This window comes from Papaver somniferum, chromosome 10, assembly GCF_003573695.1.
Source record: "Papaver somniferum cultivar HN1 chromosome 10, ASM357369v1, whole genome shotgun sequence".
In the NCBI taxonomy this organism is placed as follows: Eukaryota; Viridiplantae; Streptophyta; class Magnoliopsida; order Ranunculales; family Papaveraceae; genus Papaver; species Papaver somniferum.
In genome coordinates, this window is record NC_039367.1 from 144,852,864 (window position 1) to 144,874,288 (window position 21,425).

The following is a 21,425-nucleotide window of genomic DNA, read 5'->3' on the forward strand; positions in this document are numbered from 1 at the left end:
TTGATTTTCTATGATTGAGTTTAAGTTTGAATTAGTAGAGTTTTTAGTTGCTTCCACCACATTGTCTTTAGAGAGAAATCTCCATATGTTTTTTCAATTAGTTCAGTTCTGGATTATATGGATAGACATATAGATTCATTATTTTGGATTGGATGGATAACTATATGTCTTCAGTTTTGGATTGGACGGATGTACATATATAGGTCTTCAACCTTCAGTTAGTCTCACTATCTGTTTGATAAAATGCGTAGCAGATGGTAATTTTATTAATATTCTGCAACTTAGGCGTTGATAGACATTACTGCCCAAATTGAATGGTTGCAGATGGGATTGCTCACCTCTGGTTATTATGCATGCCACTGAGAATCTGCTTTGGACTGGCGCTAACTGATCGTTTGTGTTTTATTTTCTTTGTAACTAGAGGTTTTGTCTCGAGAATTTGGTTCAGTACCTTTGACATAGGGGTTCTGTTATACTAGTATATCGTATCAACTTGTATATGGCTATGTGCTACTTTTGCTTACCTATGCTTCTAAAGGATTATTATGGTGTAATGGAGGTATCCGTGGATGCAAATAAAGACCTTAGTAAGGAGGGTCCTGTTATACTTAAGCCAGTTCAATGTATTAAAAGCAATTAAAAGATAAATTTCTTGTAAGCTTTGGTGAATGTGGTTTATCGGCGTCACTAATTGGATCACATCAGGGTGGTAAGCCAATCATGGCCAATGCTGTACATATTCTAGCTACTACTTGTTTCGCAGTACCTAGCATTGTTCTTATTGGTGTTATAGTTCCTATTGGATTGTAATTTTGCGCTTGCTACCATCTTTGTATTCCTTACAGGGAGAAGAACACTGAAATTTGTTTTGCTTATACTATGAACTTCTTTTTATTTTATTTTTGTATCAGGAAGTATCGAGGCATGTAAACCTGCACAGCCTTAAAGTATTCACATTGAGCTATTCAAGGTTTAACAGTTTGATGTAGAGAGAGATCCAGTGGAAGAATTATGGAAGCAAAATCTCTACTTGAAACTTTTAAACTTTCGATAGCCGAATGTGATTTAGCTGATTCCTACATTAAATCTTTGACCGTGCTACTGTGCTGCTGTTTGAGCTTGGTTCAGGACCAGTTCTGAAACCACTTGAGCAGAAGAAAGACGATATTATCAAGATGGAGATTCAGGGATCTCGACATCTCCAGCCAAAGTGAATTCCAGTCTTGACAGGTGCATGGTTGGGTTAAGATGAAAGGGTAGTTTAGTCAAGCGAAGGATGGAAAGCGCACTTAATCATCTAGATATACCGAAAAGAGAACTTTTGGAATTTGATATATAATATGGGGGTTGCAGACAAAAAAAACCCAAAAGAAAATGAAGGTATCTGTCAAAAAAGATCCCATGGAAAGGAGAAGAAAAAAGGAAAACAAAATGGGGTAACCTCTATCCATATATAAAAGGTTGTTCCCCTATCAAGGGTATAAGTCTCATTCATTGAGTAGTAAAAGAAGAGAAGTCTCATTCACTGAGTAGTAAAAGAAGAGAGAGAGGGAGAGGGCAGAAAGATATGGGCAATTAAGAAGGCTTTTAAAAGCCTAAAAACAAAGAGAGAAATTGTATCAATTTGCTTGACTAGAGTGGACTAGGAAAGGAAATGGGTCATACTGAGAAGAAGAAGAAGAATGAGAGAAAATATTCCATGATAAGTTCAATTTTCATGCATGCTGATGATGTAGATATCTTGCTAATGGTTTTTGGATTTATCGGATCAGTTGGTGATGGTTTTGGTACTCCATTGTTGTTATTAGTAACTAGCAAGTTTATGAATAATCTTGGTGTTGGTTCTTCTGGTGCTGATCCTCATCTCTTTCTTCACAACATCAATAAGGTACTCTCTTTATCTCCCTCACTCTCTTTCTCTCTCTCAAAGTTGTTTGATGTTTGATTGAATAAAATCGGTGTCTGTGGCAGAATGCAGTGACACTCATGTACATGGCATGTGGGTGGTGGGTTGCATGTTTTCTAGGTAAATATCTTTTGATATGAATGTTGAATTTTTTGCCTTGTTTTCTGGTGTGAGAGTTCTTTATTGGCATGATTGAATTATATTGATTTTTGCAGAAGGGTATTGTTGGACTAAAACAGGAGAAAGGCAAGCATCAAAAATGAGAGAAAAGTACTTAAAAGCAGTCTTAAGACAAGATATCAGTTACTTTGATCTTAAATCATCACCATCATCAAATACTACCACTGAAGTCATTACAAGTGTTTGTAATGATAGTTTCATCGTTCAAGATGTACTTACCGAAAAGGTACATCAGACATGGAAAATCTTTTGAATCAGTACAGAATATTTTATATGTTCTTACATGCTGACATTATAATTGTTTATCTTGATGATGTTTTCAGGTTCCAAACTTCTTAATGAACTGTACAATGTTTGTTGGAAGTTATGTGACAGCATTTCTGCTAATGTGGAGATTAGCATTAGTAGGATTTCCATTTGTGGTATTTTTGATCGTTCCTGGTTTAATTTATGGGAAATTTTTGATGAGTCTATCAAGAAAAATGAGAGAAGAATATAACAAAGCTGGGTCTATTGTAGAACAAGCAACTTCATCTATTAGGTCGGTTTATTCCTTTGTGGGCGAAGACAAAACGGTTGCTGAATTTTCCGAAGCACTTGATGAATCGGTTAAACTCGGGTTGAAACAGGGCCTAGCTAAGGGATTAGCACTTGGAAGTAATAGTGTCAGTTTTGCTATTTGGTCATTTTTGTCTTGGTACGGTAGTAGATTGGTTATGTACCATGGTGCTCAAGGTGGAACTGTTTTCGCTGTTGGTGCCGCTCTTTGCTCCGGTGGCCTGTAATTACTTCTCTCAGACTTTTAGTGGTTTCAGCTCATTTGCTCTGTTTTAATCTGTTTCACTTTTGCTTCTTGTCCATGTCAGATCATTAGGAGCTGGACTTTCAAACGTGAAGTGCTTTTCAGAAGCTTGTGCGGCAGGAGAAAGAATAATGGAGGTGATGATGAGGATACCGAAAATTGATTCTGATAGCACTAAAGGCAAGATTTTACCGAGCATCTCAGGTTCAATTGAATTCAAGAACATTGAATTCGTGTATCCATCAAGGCCCAAAACCTTAGTTCTTAAAGATTTTAACTTGGATATCGAAGCGGGTAATACAATTGCCTTAGTCGGTGGAAGTGGTTGTGGAAAATCTACTGTGGTTTCACTTTTACAAAGATTTTATAACTCACTTGATGGGGACATTCTTATTGATGGTATCAAGATACATGAATTTCAACTTAAATGGTTAAGAGCACAAATGGGTTTAGTAAGTCAAGAACCTGCTTTATTCGGCACTTCAATCAAAGAAAATATACTTTTCGGAAAAGAAGATGCCACCATGAATGAAGTCATTGATGCAGCTAAAGCTGCAAATGCTCACAGTTTCATCTGTCAACTCACAAAAGGATATGATACCCAGGTATGCTCTTTGCTTAACCATTACAGCATACACAAATTCGCATGAAGTATTCAAATTCTGTATAATCAATACTAGAAAAATCATAAATTGATTGTAAACAGGTAGGTGAGAGAGGGATTCAAATGTCTGGTGGACAGAAACAGAGAATTGCACTTGCAAGAGCATTGATAAAAGCACCAAGAATTCTTTTGCTGGACGAGGCGACAAGTGCATTGGATTCAGAATCAGAAAGAAATGTACAAGAAGCACTTGATAAAGCATCACTAGGACGGACCACAATAATAATCGCTCACCGTCTCTCTACAGTTCGTAATGCAGATAAAATTGCTGCAGTTCAGAATGGGCATGTCATGGAAACCGGGTCACATAGTGAATTGCTCAAGCTTGAACATGGTTTGTATTCTTCTCTCGTTCGTATCCAAGAGATGACAGACAAGAGATCAACAATGCAGAAGGAAATCCTCAATGGTAACTCAATGCCATGTATTTGTGGAAGTATGAGCCAGTCCAACTCGAAGAATTCTTTGGTCAGTCCAGTTCTGGACGAATGCAATAACTCCGAGAAAGATTGCAGAATACCACCGTTTTGGAGGTTATTAGCACTGTACCAGCCCGAGTGGAAACAGACCTTATTAGGGTGTGTAAGTTCCATGTTATTTGGTGCAGTGCAACCTTTTTATTGCTTAGCAATGGCTCATATGATCTTCGTATATTTCTTGAATGATCACAGTCAGATCAAGGTAAAGACCATGATTTATTCATGTATATTCGCTGGACTGGCCATATTTTCATTTGTTGTGAATTTGTGCCAACATTATAATTTTGCTGTAATTGGAGAGTACTTGACTAAGAGGATTAGAGAAAGGATGTTATCAAAGATTTTGACATTTGAAGTTGGATGGTTTGATCAAGATGAGAACTCTAGTGGTGCAATTTGCTCAAGGCTCGCAAAGGATGCTAATATGGTAAGCTGTCTGTGCCATTCTACCAGCTAATTTTGCACACAGATCATGCATATATCTTTATGCACGCACCGCATTTATTCTGGCAAAATTGGATAGTCTAAAATGAACCATGTAAGCTGCCTAACAGTTTTTTATTTTGCAGGTGCGGTCGCTGGTGGGAGATAGAATGTCACTTCTCATCCAAACCTTTTCTTCCGTAATCATCGCGTGCGCAATGGGCTTAATCATAGCGTGGCGTCTTGCGATTCTTATCATAGCCGTCCAGCCTTTGATCATTGTCTGCTTCTATGCGCGCCGTGTCCTAGTCAAATCCATGTACAACAAATCCAGAAAAGCTCAAAATGAAAGTAGTAAACTGGCTGCAGAAGCTGTGTCAAATCTTAGAACAATCACTTCATTCTCTTCTCAATCAAGAATCCTAAATATGTTTCGAGAAGCCCAATTAGAGAACACTCGTCTGTCGTGGATCGCTGGGCTTGGCTTGGGCTTTTCTCAATCAATTATCACTTTTTCATGGGCTTTAAATTTCTGGTATGGTGGGAAACTGGTATTCCAAGGTGAAATGACAACAAAATCTTTCTTAGAAGTTTTTATGATTTTAATCAGCACTGGACGTGTAATTGCTGAAGCTGGGAGTACAACAAGTGATCTAGCTAAAGGTTCTGATGCAGTCGGGTCTGTGTTCACGGTTTTGGACCGATACACTAGTATCGAGCCGGAAGATCCAGATGGGTATCAGCCGGATACATTAACGGGCCAAATCGAGTTCCATGATGTCCATTTCGCTTATCCGACCAGACCCGAATTTTACGTTTTCAATGGGTTTAATCTCAGTATCGAAGCGGGTAAATCAACGGGTTTGGTAGGAAGAAGTGGGTCTGGAAAATCAACAAGGGGAAATTAGGCTCAGGCCCAACCCATGGATAACCCATAATATGAGGCCCTTAATTAAAAAAAGTTTAAATCTAGGCCCCGAGTTTTTAAAAGACCTTGATACCCTTATGCATATTGTCAAGCCCATAATTAAATAAAATTTAAATCTAGGCCCAAAATTATTAAATCTAGGCCCGAAATTATTAAAATACAGTGCGAAGGTGTAAACAGAAGTTACACATGCATATGGCATGTGTAACCAGAAGTTACACATCCTTATGATATGTGTAATGCAAAGTTACACTTGTATATATATGCAAATAAATAGACATAAAAATAAAACACAAAAAAAAAAAGTTATTACTTTAATATTTATTTACAATAATTTCTTAGCATGTGTAACTAGAAGTTACACACGCATCTGTTTAGTGTAATTGAGAGTTACATATGTGTCTATCTAGTGTAACTGAGAGTTACACATGCATCTGACTTGTGTATTCAGCGTCAACTCCAGTTCCAGCGAGACCATTACCACGTTTAAGCAATTAGCTTTTATGAAGTTATCTAAAACCTGAAATATAACAACAAGCAATCAGTATTTATACGATTAAAATGAACAGTACATAAAACAATGTATATTTCAGTTTCACAAGCATCTGACTAGTGTAGCTAGCGGTTACACATGCATCTGAATTGTGTAACTGAGAGTTACACATGCATATAACATGTGTAACTAGGAGATACACATTCATCTGGCTAGTGTAGCTAGCAGTTACACATGCATATGACTAGTGTAACTAGGAGTTACACATACATATTGATATGTGTACCCAAAATCAGTATGTGTAAGTAAAAGTTACACATCTAATTAACATGTGTAACTTGCAGATACACATGCATCTGAATTATGTAACTAGGAGTTACACATGCATCTGACTTAGATATGTCACTGGCATCGGAAATGTGTTTGTTGGATAAGCTACATGTGATGTTTCGTTAGCTATTGCGGTAATTCTATTCTCTTATGATGATTGAAAAGGAATATACAAATGCATGTCTTGAAGTTTACCTTCAACAAACTTGACTGTTTCAAATTTCAGTAACAATCTTGCTCAAACAAATAAGCTACATGTTCTGTGATTCTCATTACCTTAAGTCAATCTATACTTCTGTACCTTCGCAAAAGATAATTTAATTCAATATAATCTTATAATGCTTGTCCATGAATGCAAGTTTCTGATTTTCAATTGCTAAGACATGAAGCAAAGTATATCTTCAGTGTTTCTGTTTTCAATTACTAGGACAATATTGACCAAATGAATTTTCAGAAAAATAAGGATCTTAATAACTATATACATTGTTTACGTGTACGTGTGGATTGCAGGGAGTGGTGGTGTTGATAATGATACCAAAAAAGTGGTTAAGCAGATGAGGATGGTGTTTTCGAGTGAGCTTCAGGTAAACATGACTCCATAAAATTTGATTGTGATTTCCACATTTCTAGGTATCTATATATGTTGGCATATGGATGTCTAACTGCTAGTTATCTGAAACCTGTAACTAGCAGGATGTGTAACTGCTAGTTACACATCCTGGGATATAAAGTTTATGTTATGTATATTGCAAGTCCTTATGAAAAGGTATATCATGCATATTAAAATGACTAGATAACATTGTTCAACAGTTGCTTTATGGCCAGCTTGTTCTCAGTAAAGGACCATCATTCAGTTTGGATGATGATCTAGCAGTAACTACCAGGATGTGTAACTGCTAGTTACACATCCTGGGATATAAAGTTTATGTTATATATATTGCAAGTTCTTATAAATACATCTATAACAAGCTTGGTAATACCCAAATTCCACCTTCGTAAATCTAATCAGATCGACGAAATCAATCAGTTCAGCTACAAAATGAGATACCGATCAATATAGCTTCAATTTTTACATGTTTAATATTTAATTGATTCATACATCCTAATCTAAGCTTAATGAGACATAACTTACACCATAAACACAATAAACATTAACACTAGCTCTCTCCCTATCTTGTATTACCATGTGAATACCAGCACTAGGTCCAAATAAAAACATCCTCTCTAAAATTAACATAACCATCACCATGAATTACTTCAACAGCTACACAGACACAAGCGTTCAAGGCCATGTTCAATATGCAGTCACCAAAAGCTTTAAATGTAAATTTTTACACCCATCAGTTCAGAACAATCCCATCAGTTTTTTACACCAAACACCATAACTGGACATATCACATTCCTTATGAACACTAACCTGATCCCAAAAAAATTTCTACCACATATACATGGATATAACACATACATTTTCCCAAAATTTCACAGCAACGTAACGGTTGTAATTTTAATTATAACTGATTCTCTATGTTTTTCTCAGGCTGGATTCCTACGGACACATCTGACAAAGTCAGTTGGTTGGAGTACTTCTGAAACTCCAATTCAAGTGAAATTTTTACAGCGAACTCTTCACCTAAATGGGTTACTTCCATTAAAATTTCAAAGAATTCTATGTAGTATAACTAAAGAATTTCAGGTTTTCAGAACTGTTGAATTACAAAAAACCTACAGAAACAGTCTCTGAAACACAGGAGTTTAAGTGACGTCTCCTGGTCTGATCCTTCTTAATTTTTGGTCGAGTTGTGACAACACATTAACGTATAACATATTCAAAAATCACAAAGATCCGATGGTTGGATCTCAGTTTGAGAATCAATCAGTAACTAACTTTTCTATAAAATTGTAGGTCCATCTATAACTCACAGTAACATATTCATTCAAATCCAATGCTAGCGTGCATTTTTGCCTTAGTCACCATCATATCTTCACTCCCTTCTTCTGTAAATTTCATTTACAACCAACCATATCACCACCACTAATTTACAATAAATAATACTAGCATAACAAATTTGATTTCAATGACAGAGATACATCAAACTATATAGAATTAGAAGTAAAGTACACAAGATTAAGCAATTCAATCAAAGTTTATAAAATTCATAACAAATACATGGGTAATAGAGATGATGATTCGCTGATTTCGAATCTGAACACCAATTTTCAGTCAAGTCTTAAGATAAACAGATCGATTGATATTCAGTAAGGAAACCTAGAAAAAAAATTGTAACATCTTTCAATATTTTTATCTTAAAAAGCTAAAAAACGATTAAACTGTAACAGATCTGAACTTTGATCATGAGTTCATAGATAAAATTCAGTGAAATCATAACTTCGAAAATTTCGAGAGAAAAAATTCAAAATTAATAACATATAACTTCAATTGAATTATGAGATAATGAAAAATGAAGCTTATCTGCACGTCGATTTGATTTCGTAGATGAATCTTCAGATGCAGGATTAAACAAATCATCTTCATCTTCCATATGATCTATCTTTTGATCATATGCAATCGATCTTTGACATAAGTGAAATAACAGAGGCATAGACGAAGAAGATGTGATAGATCGTCGTTGTTGCAGTCGAAGATTTGGATGAAGACGAAGAAGATTTGATGCAGTCGAAAATAAATCTCAGGAACCCTAGAAACCATTGTTCTACAACAGAGAGAGATAAAGATGAAAGAGAAAGAGAATAGAGAAATGAAAAGAAGCTTATGGGATTCCCTTGTATAAATACTAAAGGGCAATGTTGCCATTATTAAAGTTCGGAATAATTAATTATGGGCCTGATCTAAAGATAATTTGATTTTTCGGGCCTAGTAATATCATTTTATGAAAGTGTGGAGTTGAGGGTGGAGGATCCATTTTGTGGGGCTTCTATATGTTTGAACCCATATAGTAGGGGGTTGTAGTATTTTTCACAATCAACAATAATCAGTATGATCGAAAGATTTTACGATCCATCAAGAGGAACGGTTACGATCGACGGTTGCGATTTGAAGTCGTACCATTTGAGGTCGCTTCGGAAACACATTGGATTAGTCAGTCAAGAACCAACATTATTTGCTGGTACCATCAGAGAGAATATTCTATACTGCACCGACCATGATAAAATTGGTGAAACAGAAATGATCAATGCAGCTAGAGCATCCAACGCTCACAATTTCATTTCAGGGCTTGCAGATGGGTACGACACGTGGTGCGGAGACAAAGGGGTACAATTATCAGGTGGACAGAAACAACGTATTGCAATAGCCCGTTCTATACTGAAAAATCCTAAGATTTTATTGCTGGATGAAGCAACAAGTGCACTTGATAATCAAAGTGAGAAAATTGTTCAAGAAGCGTTGGATAGTTTGATGGTAAATAGGACTACCGTGGTTGTAGCACATCGGATGAGTAGTGTACAAAATTGTGACTTCATTGCTGTTTTAGAAGAAGGTAAAGTTGTGGAGAAAGGCACCCATTCTACATTATTGGATAAGGGGCCTAGTGGATATTATCACTCACTTGTTAATCTCCAAAGAAGTTGATACTAATCAAACTGTTTCCTTTTCTCATGTACATTGTTCGGTTTGTATTTTAATTAAATCAATATGAAACCTTTATGACATTAAAATCCTGATCAATCAATCATATTTTGATTTTGATCTAACATAAAAGAAAACGAATAGTGCCGATAGCTACAGATCAGAATGATTGGTTAAATCAAATCCTCAATCACAGGTTATTTTGTCAACCTTGTTTTCAAAGAAAGACACCCCTAGACCCTCAATTGAGGTTTTTCCTCTTTTATGTTTGAGGTTTGAGGTTTTTCCTCTTTTATGTTTGAGGTTATTTCTCAACCTTGTTTTCAAAGAAAGACCCTCGATTGAGAATAGGGCTGCTCATGGGACAGGACGGTACTGGTTTTTTCCTAGCTCGGTATCTGTACCTTCCTATGACCGGTACCTGTACCTATGCAGTACGGGACGAGACAGTACATGTATCTGTTTAACTCGGTACGGGACGGGACGGTGCCGGTTCTTTACCCGTAGCATATGTAAAATTATAAAAAAGAAAATAAAGGAAAAAATCTTCTAAGTTCTATGTTCAAATAAGTTATGAACCACACCAAAAATTTCAAAACCCTAAAATCAAAAATCAAAAAATTACAATCAGCTTCAAATCTAAAGAAATCAACAAAAACTAAATAGAAATGAACAAAAACTAATTAATTTTCAAAAAGCCTAACTATTATTAGACGTTATTACTTGTTGCTCGGTACTAGGGGACGGGACGGGACGGGAATAACCTAGAACTGTTATTTATACCTACTCTAGGCACGGTACCATTTTTTGGTACTTGTACCTGTCCCATCTGATCGCGGTTCCGGGACGGTACCGACACGGTTCTTGCGGTTCTGGTACGATTCCACGGGACGGGACGGTTCCTTTGCAGCCCTAATTGAGAATATGAATTTCAAAACTTTTCAACCTAATATTGTTGTGGGCTTAGAAACTCCTATCACCGGGCTGATTGCCTCGCCACTTTAAAGAGCTTAGGTCAAGAGAGGACCCTGGTTCGGATGGTTTTCGGGTATCAATTATTCGATTCAAACAAAAGAACGATTTTTTGGGGACCATGGATTTTTTGGGGGACCATGGTTTTATTTTGGGTAAAGACATTAGAAGTAAATCTAGTTCACCCCTTATCTGGATAGTTATGTTAATACCTAAATTACCCTCCTGATTAATTTTGGGTGATGATTAGTTAGTGTTAATAATAGTTAGTGTAATGATTAGTGAGATGATTAAGTTAAAGATAATTTGTGAGATTAAAAAATCAGATGGTTTTTTTTTTTAAAGAAGTAGAATTATTGAGAGAGTAAAGTTAGAGAAGATGAAGAAGGAAAACATGAAAAACGATCGATTTTACCAACTACAATCGGAGGAAGGGTATTTGGGTACCCAGGTGTGCTTCAAACTTAGATTATGTTGGTTGAATTGCTCCAAACTTTCAAAAAAAATGAAATTTTTTATGTAGATTTACCATATGTCAAGAACATGTAACGGCAAACACCTGAAAGTGTAGTTTGGTTACGTTTTCCAAACACGCATGTTACCGAACTCGCTCGTTAATGGAGGTTTTGGTCGTACAGTGTAATGTTCAGTTACCTAGGATAAAATGGTAGGTAACCGAACTTTGAACTTAACAATTTATTTGGGTACAACTTGTGTGTTCGGTTAGTTCGCAAACTTCAAAGCAACCAAGTTCCCAACCGAACTGCAGGTTAAAAGTAACCTAGTGTTAGAAGTTTTGTTGGTTCGCAAACTTCAATATATTTTGCGAATCAACCGAATTGGGCTTATATATGCATACATACAATTAGGCAAATGTTCGGTTACTACGAAATTTATTCTTGGCGAATTAGGTAGAGTTCGGTTACGAAGTTTCTAAGGTAGAGTTCGGTTACAAAGAAAACTTAACATTTTTGCGAACGAACCGAACTTGTGGACTTCTCATTATTTTCGTAAACTAAAGTTCGGTGATATCCTTATTTTGCGAAGGAACCGAACTTATGGACTTCTGTTGTTCTAATACAAGGAGTTCGGTTAAAAGTATTTTTTGCGAATCAACTGAACTCTGAGTTCGTTTAAGAAAAAATTAATTCGTGATAACCGAACTTTTCTCTGAAAAAAACCCTCCATTCAACCTCTCTCCAACTTCCATTTTCAACTCATTTTAATGATTACTTCTCGTTTATTCAACCAAAAACGAATGACAAGTAATGGGTTTGTGAGAATATCTTTGTTAATGTTTTAAATTAAGCTATATATATATATATTGGTGGTGGTGGTTGGTGGTGGTGGTAATCGGTGGTTGGTGGTGGTAATCGGTGGTTGGTGGTGGTGATAATCGGAGGAGGAGGTGGTGGTAATCGGCGGTGGTGGGCGGTGGTGGTGGTGGTAATCGATGGTTGGTGGTGGTGATAATCGGAGGTGCTGATGGTGGTAATCGACGATGGTGGGAGGTGGTGGTAATCGGTGGTGGTTGGTGGTGGTGATAATCGAAGGTGGTGGTGGTGGTGGTAATCGGTGGTTGGTGGTGGTGATAATCGAAGGTGGTGGTGGTGGTGGTAATCGGTGGTTGGTGGTGGTGATAATCGGCGATGGTGGGAGGTGGTGGTGGTTATATATATAGGTGGTTATTGGGTTGGTTATAAATTAAATTAGATTAAGGATAAGTTAGTCATTTCAATGTTTTAGAAAACCCCTTATAACTATAAGGAAGGTGGCCTAAACACACCGTATGCCAAAACCATGGTCCCCTCAAAAAACTCATAGTCCCTAAAAAATCGTTCAAACAAAAAGTCTAAACACACCGTATGCCAAAACCATTCTAAACCGTCGCTAAGAGACATGGGGTGAGCCCAACTCACCTATAAATCGTCCCCTCACATAACGATTTTTGAGTGGGTTTTTTTGGACGGTCAGTTCAAAACTACGGTATTCGAAAGTACCGACATGTCATGATAGTGATATTATAAAAGTTGTAAAAGACTTTAACAAGTGGAGTATATTATATAGGAGGCTAAATTTTCTTTATATTTTATAATTCTTGAAAAAACAGTGGTGGAAGAAATGTAAGATTTCAGTCTAATTGTGCCTTTAAATAGTATATATAAGATGATCTTTTAAGGTGTTAACAGAGCGTTTGAAGCTGGTCCTTCCTTCTTTCGTTAATTTCTCAGCCGCAATCAGGATTCCTCGAAGGGCGACAAATTCTGGATAGTGCTTTAATAGCCAATGAATGTGTCGACTCTATGATTAAACGCCGAATTCTTGGGTCATTTACAAAATCGACTTTGAAGAAGTCTTTGATCACGTCTTGTGAGAATTCGTGGATGAAGTGCTCGATAATATGGCCTTTGGGGAGTTACGGAGAAAATTGATTCAAGGTTGTATCACCCATACTCCAACATCAGTCTTAATCAATAGCTCTGCTCACTCGAAATTCAACACTAGTAAAGGATTCACTCAAGGCGACCCCATGTCTCCATTTTTATTTCTTATAGTGTCAGAAGCTTTGAGCCTCCTGTTTCAATCTGGTCAGGATTTTGGACACCTGGGTGATTTTTTTTCGGGTCAGAATGGTACCAAAATAAGCCATCTAAAATAGGCAGACGACACTTTAGTATTCTTAGAGCAACTGCAGTGGTGCGAGTATAATCAAAGACCAAAGAGGAAAAAAAAGACCAAATTTTGGGTTTAATCTGGTGTGTGATCCTACAGTGGAAAAACTAAATTTGGTCAGACAAACATTATACCAACGCCTGGTGTGGGGCGTAGAATATACCAACGCCTGGTGTGGGGCGGGGAGTATACGTTCGCCCGGTGTAGAAAAAAAAATAAAAAAAAAAGAGAAAAAAGTGGAGCGGAGGTATTATGCCCGCCCCATGCATTTGAAGTCATTTGAAGTTTGTAAAGAGTGGGGCGGAGGTATTAAGCCCGCCCCACACAAAAGATTAAAAAAAAAAAAGACGGGCATGCATTATACAATCGCCTGGTGTGGGGCGTGGACTATACGTCCACCTGGGGTGGGACGTGGACTATACGTCCGCCTGGTTATGGGGCGTGGACTATATAAACGCCCGACTATATTTGGGTTTGGTCTTGGTCGCGGACCAAATTTGGTCTGGATTTTAATCTTTGATCAAGTTTTGATCGATGGTCCGTCCCACTACGCCTATCAACTGGACACTATATTTGGGTTTAGTCGTCCATTGTGGACGCTCTTAGACGACTCCATGGAGCAAATTAATTACCCTTAGGTACTATCAGTTGGGCTTCGAGATGCTATCGGGTCTTCGAATTAACTTTGCAAAGTGTAGTTTGATTGGGGTGCGAGTGCAACTGATCTTGAAGAAATGTCTGCTATGATGCAACGCAGAAAAAACAATCCTTCTTCCATTTATTTGGAACTGTTTTTGGGATCATGGTTATTTTGGGGACCATGATTTTATTTTGGGTAAAGACGTTAAAAGTAAATCTAGGTCACCCTTTATCTAGATATTTATATTAATACTTAAATTACCCTCTTGATTAATTTTTTGGTAATGATTAGTTAGTGTTAGTTAGTGTTAATAATAGTTAGCGTAGTGATTAGTAAAATGATTAAGCAGAATTATTGAGAGTAAAGTTGGAGAAGATGAAGAAGGAAAACATGAAAAACAAAGGATTTTACCAACCACAACCGAAGGAAGAGTATTTGGGTACCCAGGTATGTTCAAACTTAGATAATGTTGGTTGAATTTCTCCAAATTTTCAAAAAACTGTAAATTTTTAGGGTAGATTTGGGATTGTTCGGTTACCTTATGTGAAGAACAGGTTACCGAACTCATCTGAAAGTGTAGTTCGGTTACCTTTTCCATATACGCAGGTTACCGAACTCGTTCTTTAATGGAGGTTTTTAGTTGTTCGGTTACCTTTTCCATACACGCAGGTTACCGAACTTTGTTTATAGGACTTACAGAGTAATGTTCGGTTGGTTCGCAAACTTTAACCCACAACATATCTAACCGAACTCCACATGTATGCAATTAGTGAAGAGTTCGGTTTGTCAAGATTTTTTGCGAACAAACCGAACATAGTGGAACAAGTTCGGTTAAATTGAAACTCAACATAGTAGGCAAAATAACACAGTTCGGTTACATTGAAATTTTTTTTTCTTTTTGGAATATAAGTAGAGTTCGGTTACTAGATAGTTTTAGAAATTTTTGCGAACCAACCGAACAAGGTAGGTAAAGTTCGGTTATATCATAACTCAACATAGTAGGAAAAATAACACAGTTCGGTTACATTTTTTTTTTGTATTATGTGTAGAGTTCGGTTACTACTAGTTTTAGAATTTTTTGCGAACCAACCGAACTCGGAGTTCGGTTATGAAAAATTAAATTCGTGATAACCGAAGTGTTCTTCGTGTTCTTGGTTTCAGAATATTCGGTTACAAAACTAGTTTTTTTTAAACTATTCCTAACCGAACATGCCACTTTAACATCCATTTAAACCATATTTTGATGATTTCTACTCAATTTTCCGATCCAAAAACGAATTAAAAAGATTGATGGGTTTTTCAATCGAACGAGGAACGTCAAGGAAAGAGAGAAGAAGAAGAGAATAAACTTTTTTTCAAAACTAAAATTTTTCGATTGCCCTTTTGATTTTGATTTTGGTTAATAAATTCATCTAGATTAGATGTATATGATTAGATTTACATAGTTATTAAGTTAGTTTTAATTTAAATTAAAGTAAAGGGTAAATGAGTATTTACCTAACTTTGGGACACCCCTTATAAGTATAGGGAGGTTGGCCTAATAAGACCATGGTCCCAAAAAAAACCATGGTCCCTAAAAAATCGTTCTTTATTTGGGTCTTCTTCTAGGCAGGGGCGGAACTACAGCCAGACTAGGGCTGGCTTAAGCGACCCCTAGAAGCCTAAAAAGACTTGTTTTCCACTACCTATTTCAGTTGGGCTGCTAAGATTAAGCCCAAGTAATAGGCTTAAGCCACACCTAAAAGCCCAAAGCCACACCCAAGTTGAATTTCCAGCTCCGCCACTGCCTCTAGAAGACAACTCGAGCAATCCACAAATATGGGAAGAACTCATTCAGAAAGTCAAAAACATACTTTGTTCTTGGAAAAGATCTAATGTCAACAAAGCAGAAAAATTAACCTTAGCAAAGACTGTATTATCTAGCATTTCAATTTATTGGCTATCTCTTTTTATTTCCCAACCAAAGGTCATCGAAAATGTAGAAATGGTTATTTGTAACTTCATTTGGGACTCATCGGAAATTAAAAAATCACATCATTATGTGGCTTGGAAAATTTGTTGTATGCCATCAACTGGTTTTATCTGGTATGAAAATTGATTCAAGGTTGTATCACCCATACTCCAACATCAGTCTTAATCAATAGCTCTGCTCACTCGAAATTCACCACTAGTAAAGGATTCACTCAAGGCGACCCTCTGTCTCCATTTTTATTTCTTATAGTGTCAGAAGCTTTGAACCTCCTCTTTCAATCTGGTCAGGATTTTGGACACCTGGGTGATTTTTTTTCGGGTCAGAATGGTATCAAAATAAGCCATCTAAAATAGGCAGACGACACTTTAGTATTCTTAGACGACTCCATGGAGCAAATTAATTACCTTAGGTACTATCTGTTGGGCTTCGAGATGGTATCGGGTCTTCGAATTAACTTTGCAAAGTGTAGTTTGATTGGGGTGCGGGTGCAACTGATCTTGAAGAAATGTCTGCTATGATGCAGTGCAAAAAAAAAACAATCTTCCTTCCATTTATCTGGGTCTTCCTCTAGGAGACAACTCGAGCAATCCGCAAATATGGGAAGAACTCATTCAGAAAGTCAAAAACATACTTTGTTCTTGGAAAAGATCTAGTATCCACAAAGCAGAAAACTTAACCTTAGCAAAGACTGTATTATCTAGCATTCCAATTTATTGGCTATCTCTTTTTATTTCTCCACCAAAGGTCATCGAAAATGTATAAATGGTTATTTGTAACTTCATTTGGGACTCATCGGAAATTAAAAAATCACACCATTATGTGGCTTGGAAAATTTGTTGTATGCCTCTCAAAAAAGGGGGTCTTGGTCTCAAATCTCAGAAAAAATAAATAAAGCACTTGTCTCCAAATGGTGGTGGCGCTTCAACAAAGAGAAATCTGCCTTGTGGAGGAACGGGATTGTATCGAAATAAAACTCTACTCATTTTGACAGGGAAACAAAGAAGCCAAAGCATCCTAACACTTGCGAGGTTTGGAAAGGTATTTAATCTCTTCCCAGCCCCTTCAGTTTACGTAGGAAACTAAAAGTAGAGAACGAAAGCACAATAAGGTTTTGGGAAGACAATTGGGTAGGAGATCAAGCCTTCAGTTCAAGATACCCTCTTATCTATGCTATTACTACTACTACAAAGCACTGGACAGTGATAAGATGCGCAGAAACTCTTTCTAATGGCGGAGCTTGGAATTTGGGTCTCGAAAGAAGACTATACAACAATCGGATATAAGAAGTCTCATCCGTCATTACTGTCATTGAGAATGTTTCTTTGGGTTCAGGTGAAGATTCAGTTTATTGATCGGTCGATAAATCTAGAAATTTCAGTGTGAATCCGGCTTATTCTTGGTTTAATTAACAAAGATTTTGAAGTAACATCCAAAAATGTAAGTATATGGTCCAAGGCGTGGCCACACAAGATAGGATTCTTTCTTTGGAAGGTCTATCAAAAGAAGATTGCAACAATGGACATACTCCGTAAAAAACGTACTTTGATAGTCTCCTATGCTGCAAAATAGGTGAATCTGGTATGCATTTTGCTCTGTTTCTTCTACCATATGGAAGTATTTTTTTCCTTATCCAAGCTTGGACTGGGTTATGCCAAATCGCATTGACTTTATTATCTTTTTTTTTTGATCGGAAAAGAGAAAATATATTAGAAATGAAGAATGTACAAAAGTCTACCCAAATAGACTAAAAGAAAAGGAGTAACTGACTAGGCGAAACACAAAAAAAAAAACAAGACAAGTTATAAGAATAAATTTTCCCAATCCGTCGTCACTGAACTTGAGAAGTTCACATGAACTCTTTTCCCTGCTGCAGAAGACCAAAGGAGAGTTAAGGTTTTAGCCTCAGTACCTAGGTCATCATCTGTCTTGTAGACGTGATTGACATTGAATATGCGGTTGTTTCGTTCAGTCCATAAACACCAGAATATAGCTGCTGGGATTAAGCTCCAGATGTAATTTCCATTGGAGGTGAAATTCGGGTGATACCAACAATTAGCCAGCGACTTAATATTCCTTGGCGTGACCCAAGTGCAACACGAACTTGGGAGTAGTAGTGACCACACCCTGAAGGCAACCCTGCAATGAAGAAAAAGGTGATCTTGTGTCTCATCATTGCAACCACAAAGCGCACAGAAGTTATCTACTGCCATTCCTTTGCGTAAGAGCATATCCTTCGTGTTTAATTTCCCATGAACCAAACTCCAGACGAATATATTTACCTTAGGAGGGATCGACGTTTTCCAAACGAACAAAAGTGGGAAATTGTCGACACCCGCAGACTCAACCAGTTTCAAGTATAGGGTTTTAATAGAAAAGACACCCGAAGAATGCAAGGTCCACCTCCTGGTGTCCGTTAATCCATCTAGGATAGGCGGGGAATCACCAACGACCGTAAGTAGTAAGGCGTATTCATCAACCTCAACACCAGAAAGTACACGTTTGAAGTCGAACTGCCAGCTACCGTCACCAGATCTCATTTGAGCAACTTTTGCATTTCTATTTCGACAAAGCTTGTAAAGATTAGGGGAGACAGTAGCTAATGGAAGCAGCCCACACCAGACATCATTCCAAAAAGAAATTTGTCTCCCTGAATGCAAAAATAAGGTAGAATTTTCTCCTACTAACCTCGCAGCGTCAGCAATCACACGCCAACAAGAAACCCCGTAAGATTGTGAAACTTTCCCCGGTAACCAAAAAGAGAAATCAGCACCATACTTATCTTTTATTATCTTATACCAAAGTTTATTTTTCTCAACACCAAATCTCCACCCCCATTTAGCTAACATGGCTAGATTCATTAAACGCAGATTACATAATCCCAACCCGCTTCTTTCTTTTGTAGCTTGAACCAAGTCCCAGTTAACTAAATGTGATGTTTTTGCACCCTCTTTATATTCCCACAAAAAATTACGCATCTTTTTCTCAAGCGCTTTAACGATAGAAATTGGCGCTTTAATGACTTTATTATCAATGGATGGAGGTTCAAAAACTTGACAACTACTGGTCATGTGCTTTGGAAGGTCCTTCCAACAGCAATCTCGTGGACAATCTGGACACATCGGAACAAGCTTATCTTTGAAAACGAAATTTTTCATGTGGAAAAAGTTATAAAAAAAATAATCAAAACTCAAGATTTTTACCGGTGCAAAAACCATGAAGCTATGCAAGGATTTATCTTGATAGTGTTACGTCGAATTTGGGTCAGTTTTATGTAAATTAAGTAGGTATGTTTCTTTTGAGTTTTGGGTTCCTGTGCGTTGAGTATGTGCTCAAACTCCGTGTGCTTTGGATTTTGTTCTTTTTTAACTTCTAATAAACTTCAATCTAATGCTTACTTTTGTCGAGGAAAAAAAAAGAATGACAATATTGTACAATTGTTCTTTTGACTAAACACAACATTTATTTCAAAAATGGATATATTTAGATTTTACGAAAACAAATTTTCCTTTTCTGGGAGGAAGCTTTATTAATTTAATTAAAATCTTGGGAAACCTCTGGCCTCAATGACGTTACATACACAGTTTACAGGGGTCGAATACGGTCATTCAGAAATATACCATTTCAAAGCATATTTTGCTAAGAGTGAGTAGTCTCATTACAGTCTTTATTAACACAAGCAAGCTCAACCGACTCAAAAGAAGTTTTTGAATCTCTAATTTCCAAGATAATTGTTCGAATTGACCATGGGATACTACCAGTAGACCCTTGACTATGTTGAACTACTTCTGCCTCACTTTCGATGATAACAAAGTTGTAGCTTAGTTGTTGTGTAAATTTCAAAGAACGGGGGAGATCTTTTATCTTTCTCTTCAACTTTAATAAATGTTGCATTTTGAAATGACGAGGGTACCGAGTAAAGCATAATATTTTCTATATTAACATATGCAAACACACCTTTTGATGATCTTATCGAAATAATAAAGACCAAAAGATTGCTTGAAAAAAGGTATTCTTGGTAATAGTGAAAGTTAAAAAAGAGAACTAACTAGAGACAAGATGATTAATTGTCGTGTAAATAACACAGACACACAAGATGTTATTCACAAAGAAAACTGCCTGACAGAAAAACCCCAAGACCTAGTCTAGTTTTGAATACTCTCAAAATTAAGCCGCTATAAAAATTGACTACCACAACTATTGTATAGTTGAAACAAAGTAAACACTTCTACATTACTCAATTCCTTCAATATCCCTGAGCCTACAACTAATCTTGCCAACACATGTGAATCCCAAGACATAGTCCACTTCACCGTTGTGAATACTTCTGCTCCCAATTTCTTTGGATTGTAACATGAAACGAAAAATGACTAAATATGTTTCAATAATCAAATGACATATCTATCACCCAAATCAATCTTTAGATCAGTGATAAAACAGAGTAAAAGATCCATTTTGTAGCAATATAAGTTCTTTTGGTCTAAAGATCAAACCAAGAAAATGATTATCAAAATAATCAATCTTGATGAACAAGATTTATCCAAGAAAATTAATGCAATTGGACAGTTTGTTCGATGTTTTATAAGTTTTAAGTTTTAAAATATAAACTGCTTACGTATCCCAGAGACTCAACTAAGCACAAAGTAACACAAATATCATAACCAAAAAGAAAAATCTTCAATTCTTTGATCTTCAATTATAATCTTCAAAATAACCGATGCAAACAACTTGATTCCACTATTGATCAAACATAACATTAATCAACATTTCTATCCCACGGATCTAGAATCACTCAAAATATGAAACCGCCTAGGGCCTCCAATATAATTTTTTTTCTTACACTAACAATTGTACTGTGTTTTTCATAACAGTTGAAAAATCTTGTTTGATTGCTTCTCATAAAAATACCTTATCTATCTTGTACAGCTTGTAGCACTGATATCCATAACACCTCTTCTCATTGGATTGTTAATGTCAATAATTACAAAAACCTTAACAGGATCACCTGCGCTGTAATTAGTATTTTTCAGGATCAATTTATATTACTTCTCCCATGAGAAATCCAATCTTCTCTACTGATTCCACATTCATGTGTTACGGTAGTATTTTTTCAAGTGAATCCGGAAACATTGGTTTTTCCAGTCAAATTCCTAGTAAATCACATTAGAGTAATAATCATGTAACATGACAAGACTTCTATTTATACTCCAGGGTCTAGTTTCAAAGATTTTTTTAAGAGCTTCCCAATCTATGAATCTGAAAACTATGACACTTGTGTCAATCTTAGAGATCTGCACTTCATCTTCAGCAAAGAATGGCCATGTAAATCCAATGTTCTTATCCACTACTTTCGGCAACATTTTTCCTTCGATAATAATCT

General features: G+C 36.6%; 1 protein-coding gene across 2 annotated transcripts; it reads left to right on the plus strand.

Annotated features, from left to right (window-relative positions):
* Window positions 1–1,121: 1,121 nt before the first annotated feature.
* Window positions 1,122–9,821, plus strand: LOC113317980 (ABC transporter B family member 15-like). Of its 2 annotated transcripts, none has more exons than XM_026566100.1 (8): window positions 1,122–1,888; window positions 1,972–2,026; window positions 2,122–2,312; window positions 2,410–2,867; window positions 2,953–3,493; window positions 3,595–4,458; window positions 4,601–5,351; window positions 9,193–9,821. In XM_026566100.1, exons 1-8 carry the CDS (start codon window positions 1,655–1,657, stop codon window positions 9,792–9,794), a joined length of 3,696 nt encoding a protein of 1,231 aa, XP_026421885.1. In that variant the 5' UTR covers window positions 1,122–1,654; the 3' UTR covers window positions 9,795–9,821. The 2 variants fall into 2 exon arrangements, with proteins under 2 accessions (XP_026421885.1, XP_026421884.1); XM_026566099.1 differs by having other exon boundaries at window positions 1,655–1,888; window positions 4,601–5,342; window positions 9,184–9,821.
* Window positions 9,822–21,425: the final 11,604 nt, after the last annotated feature.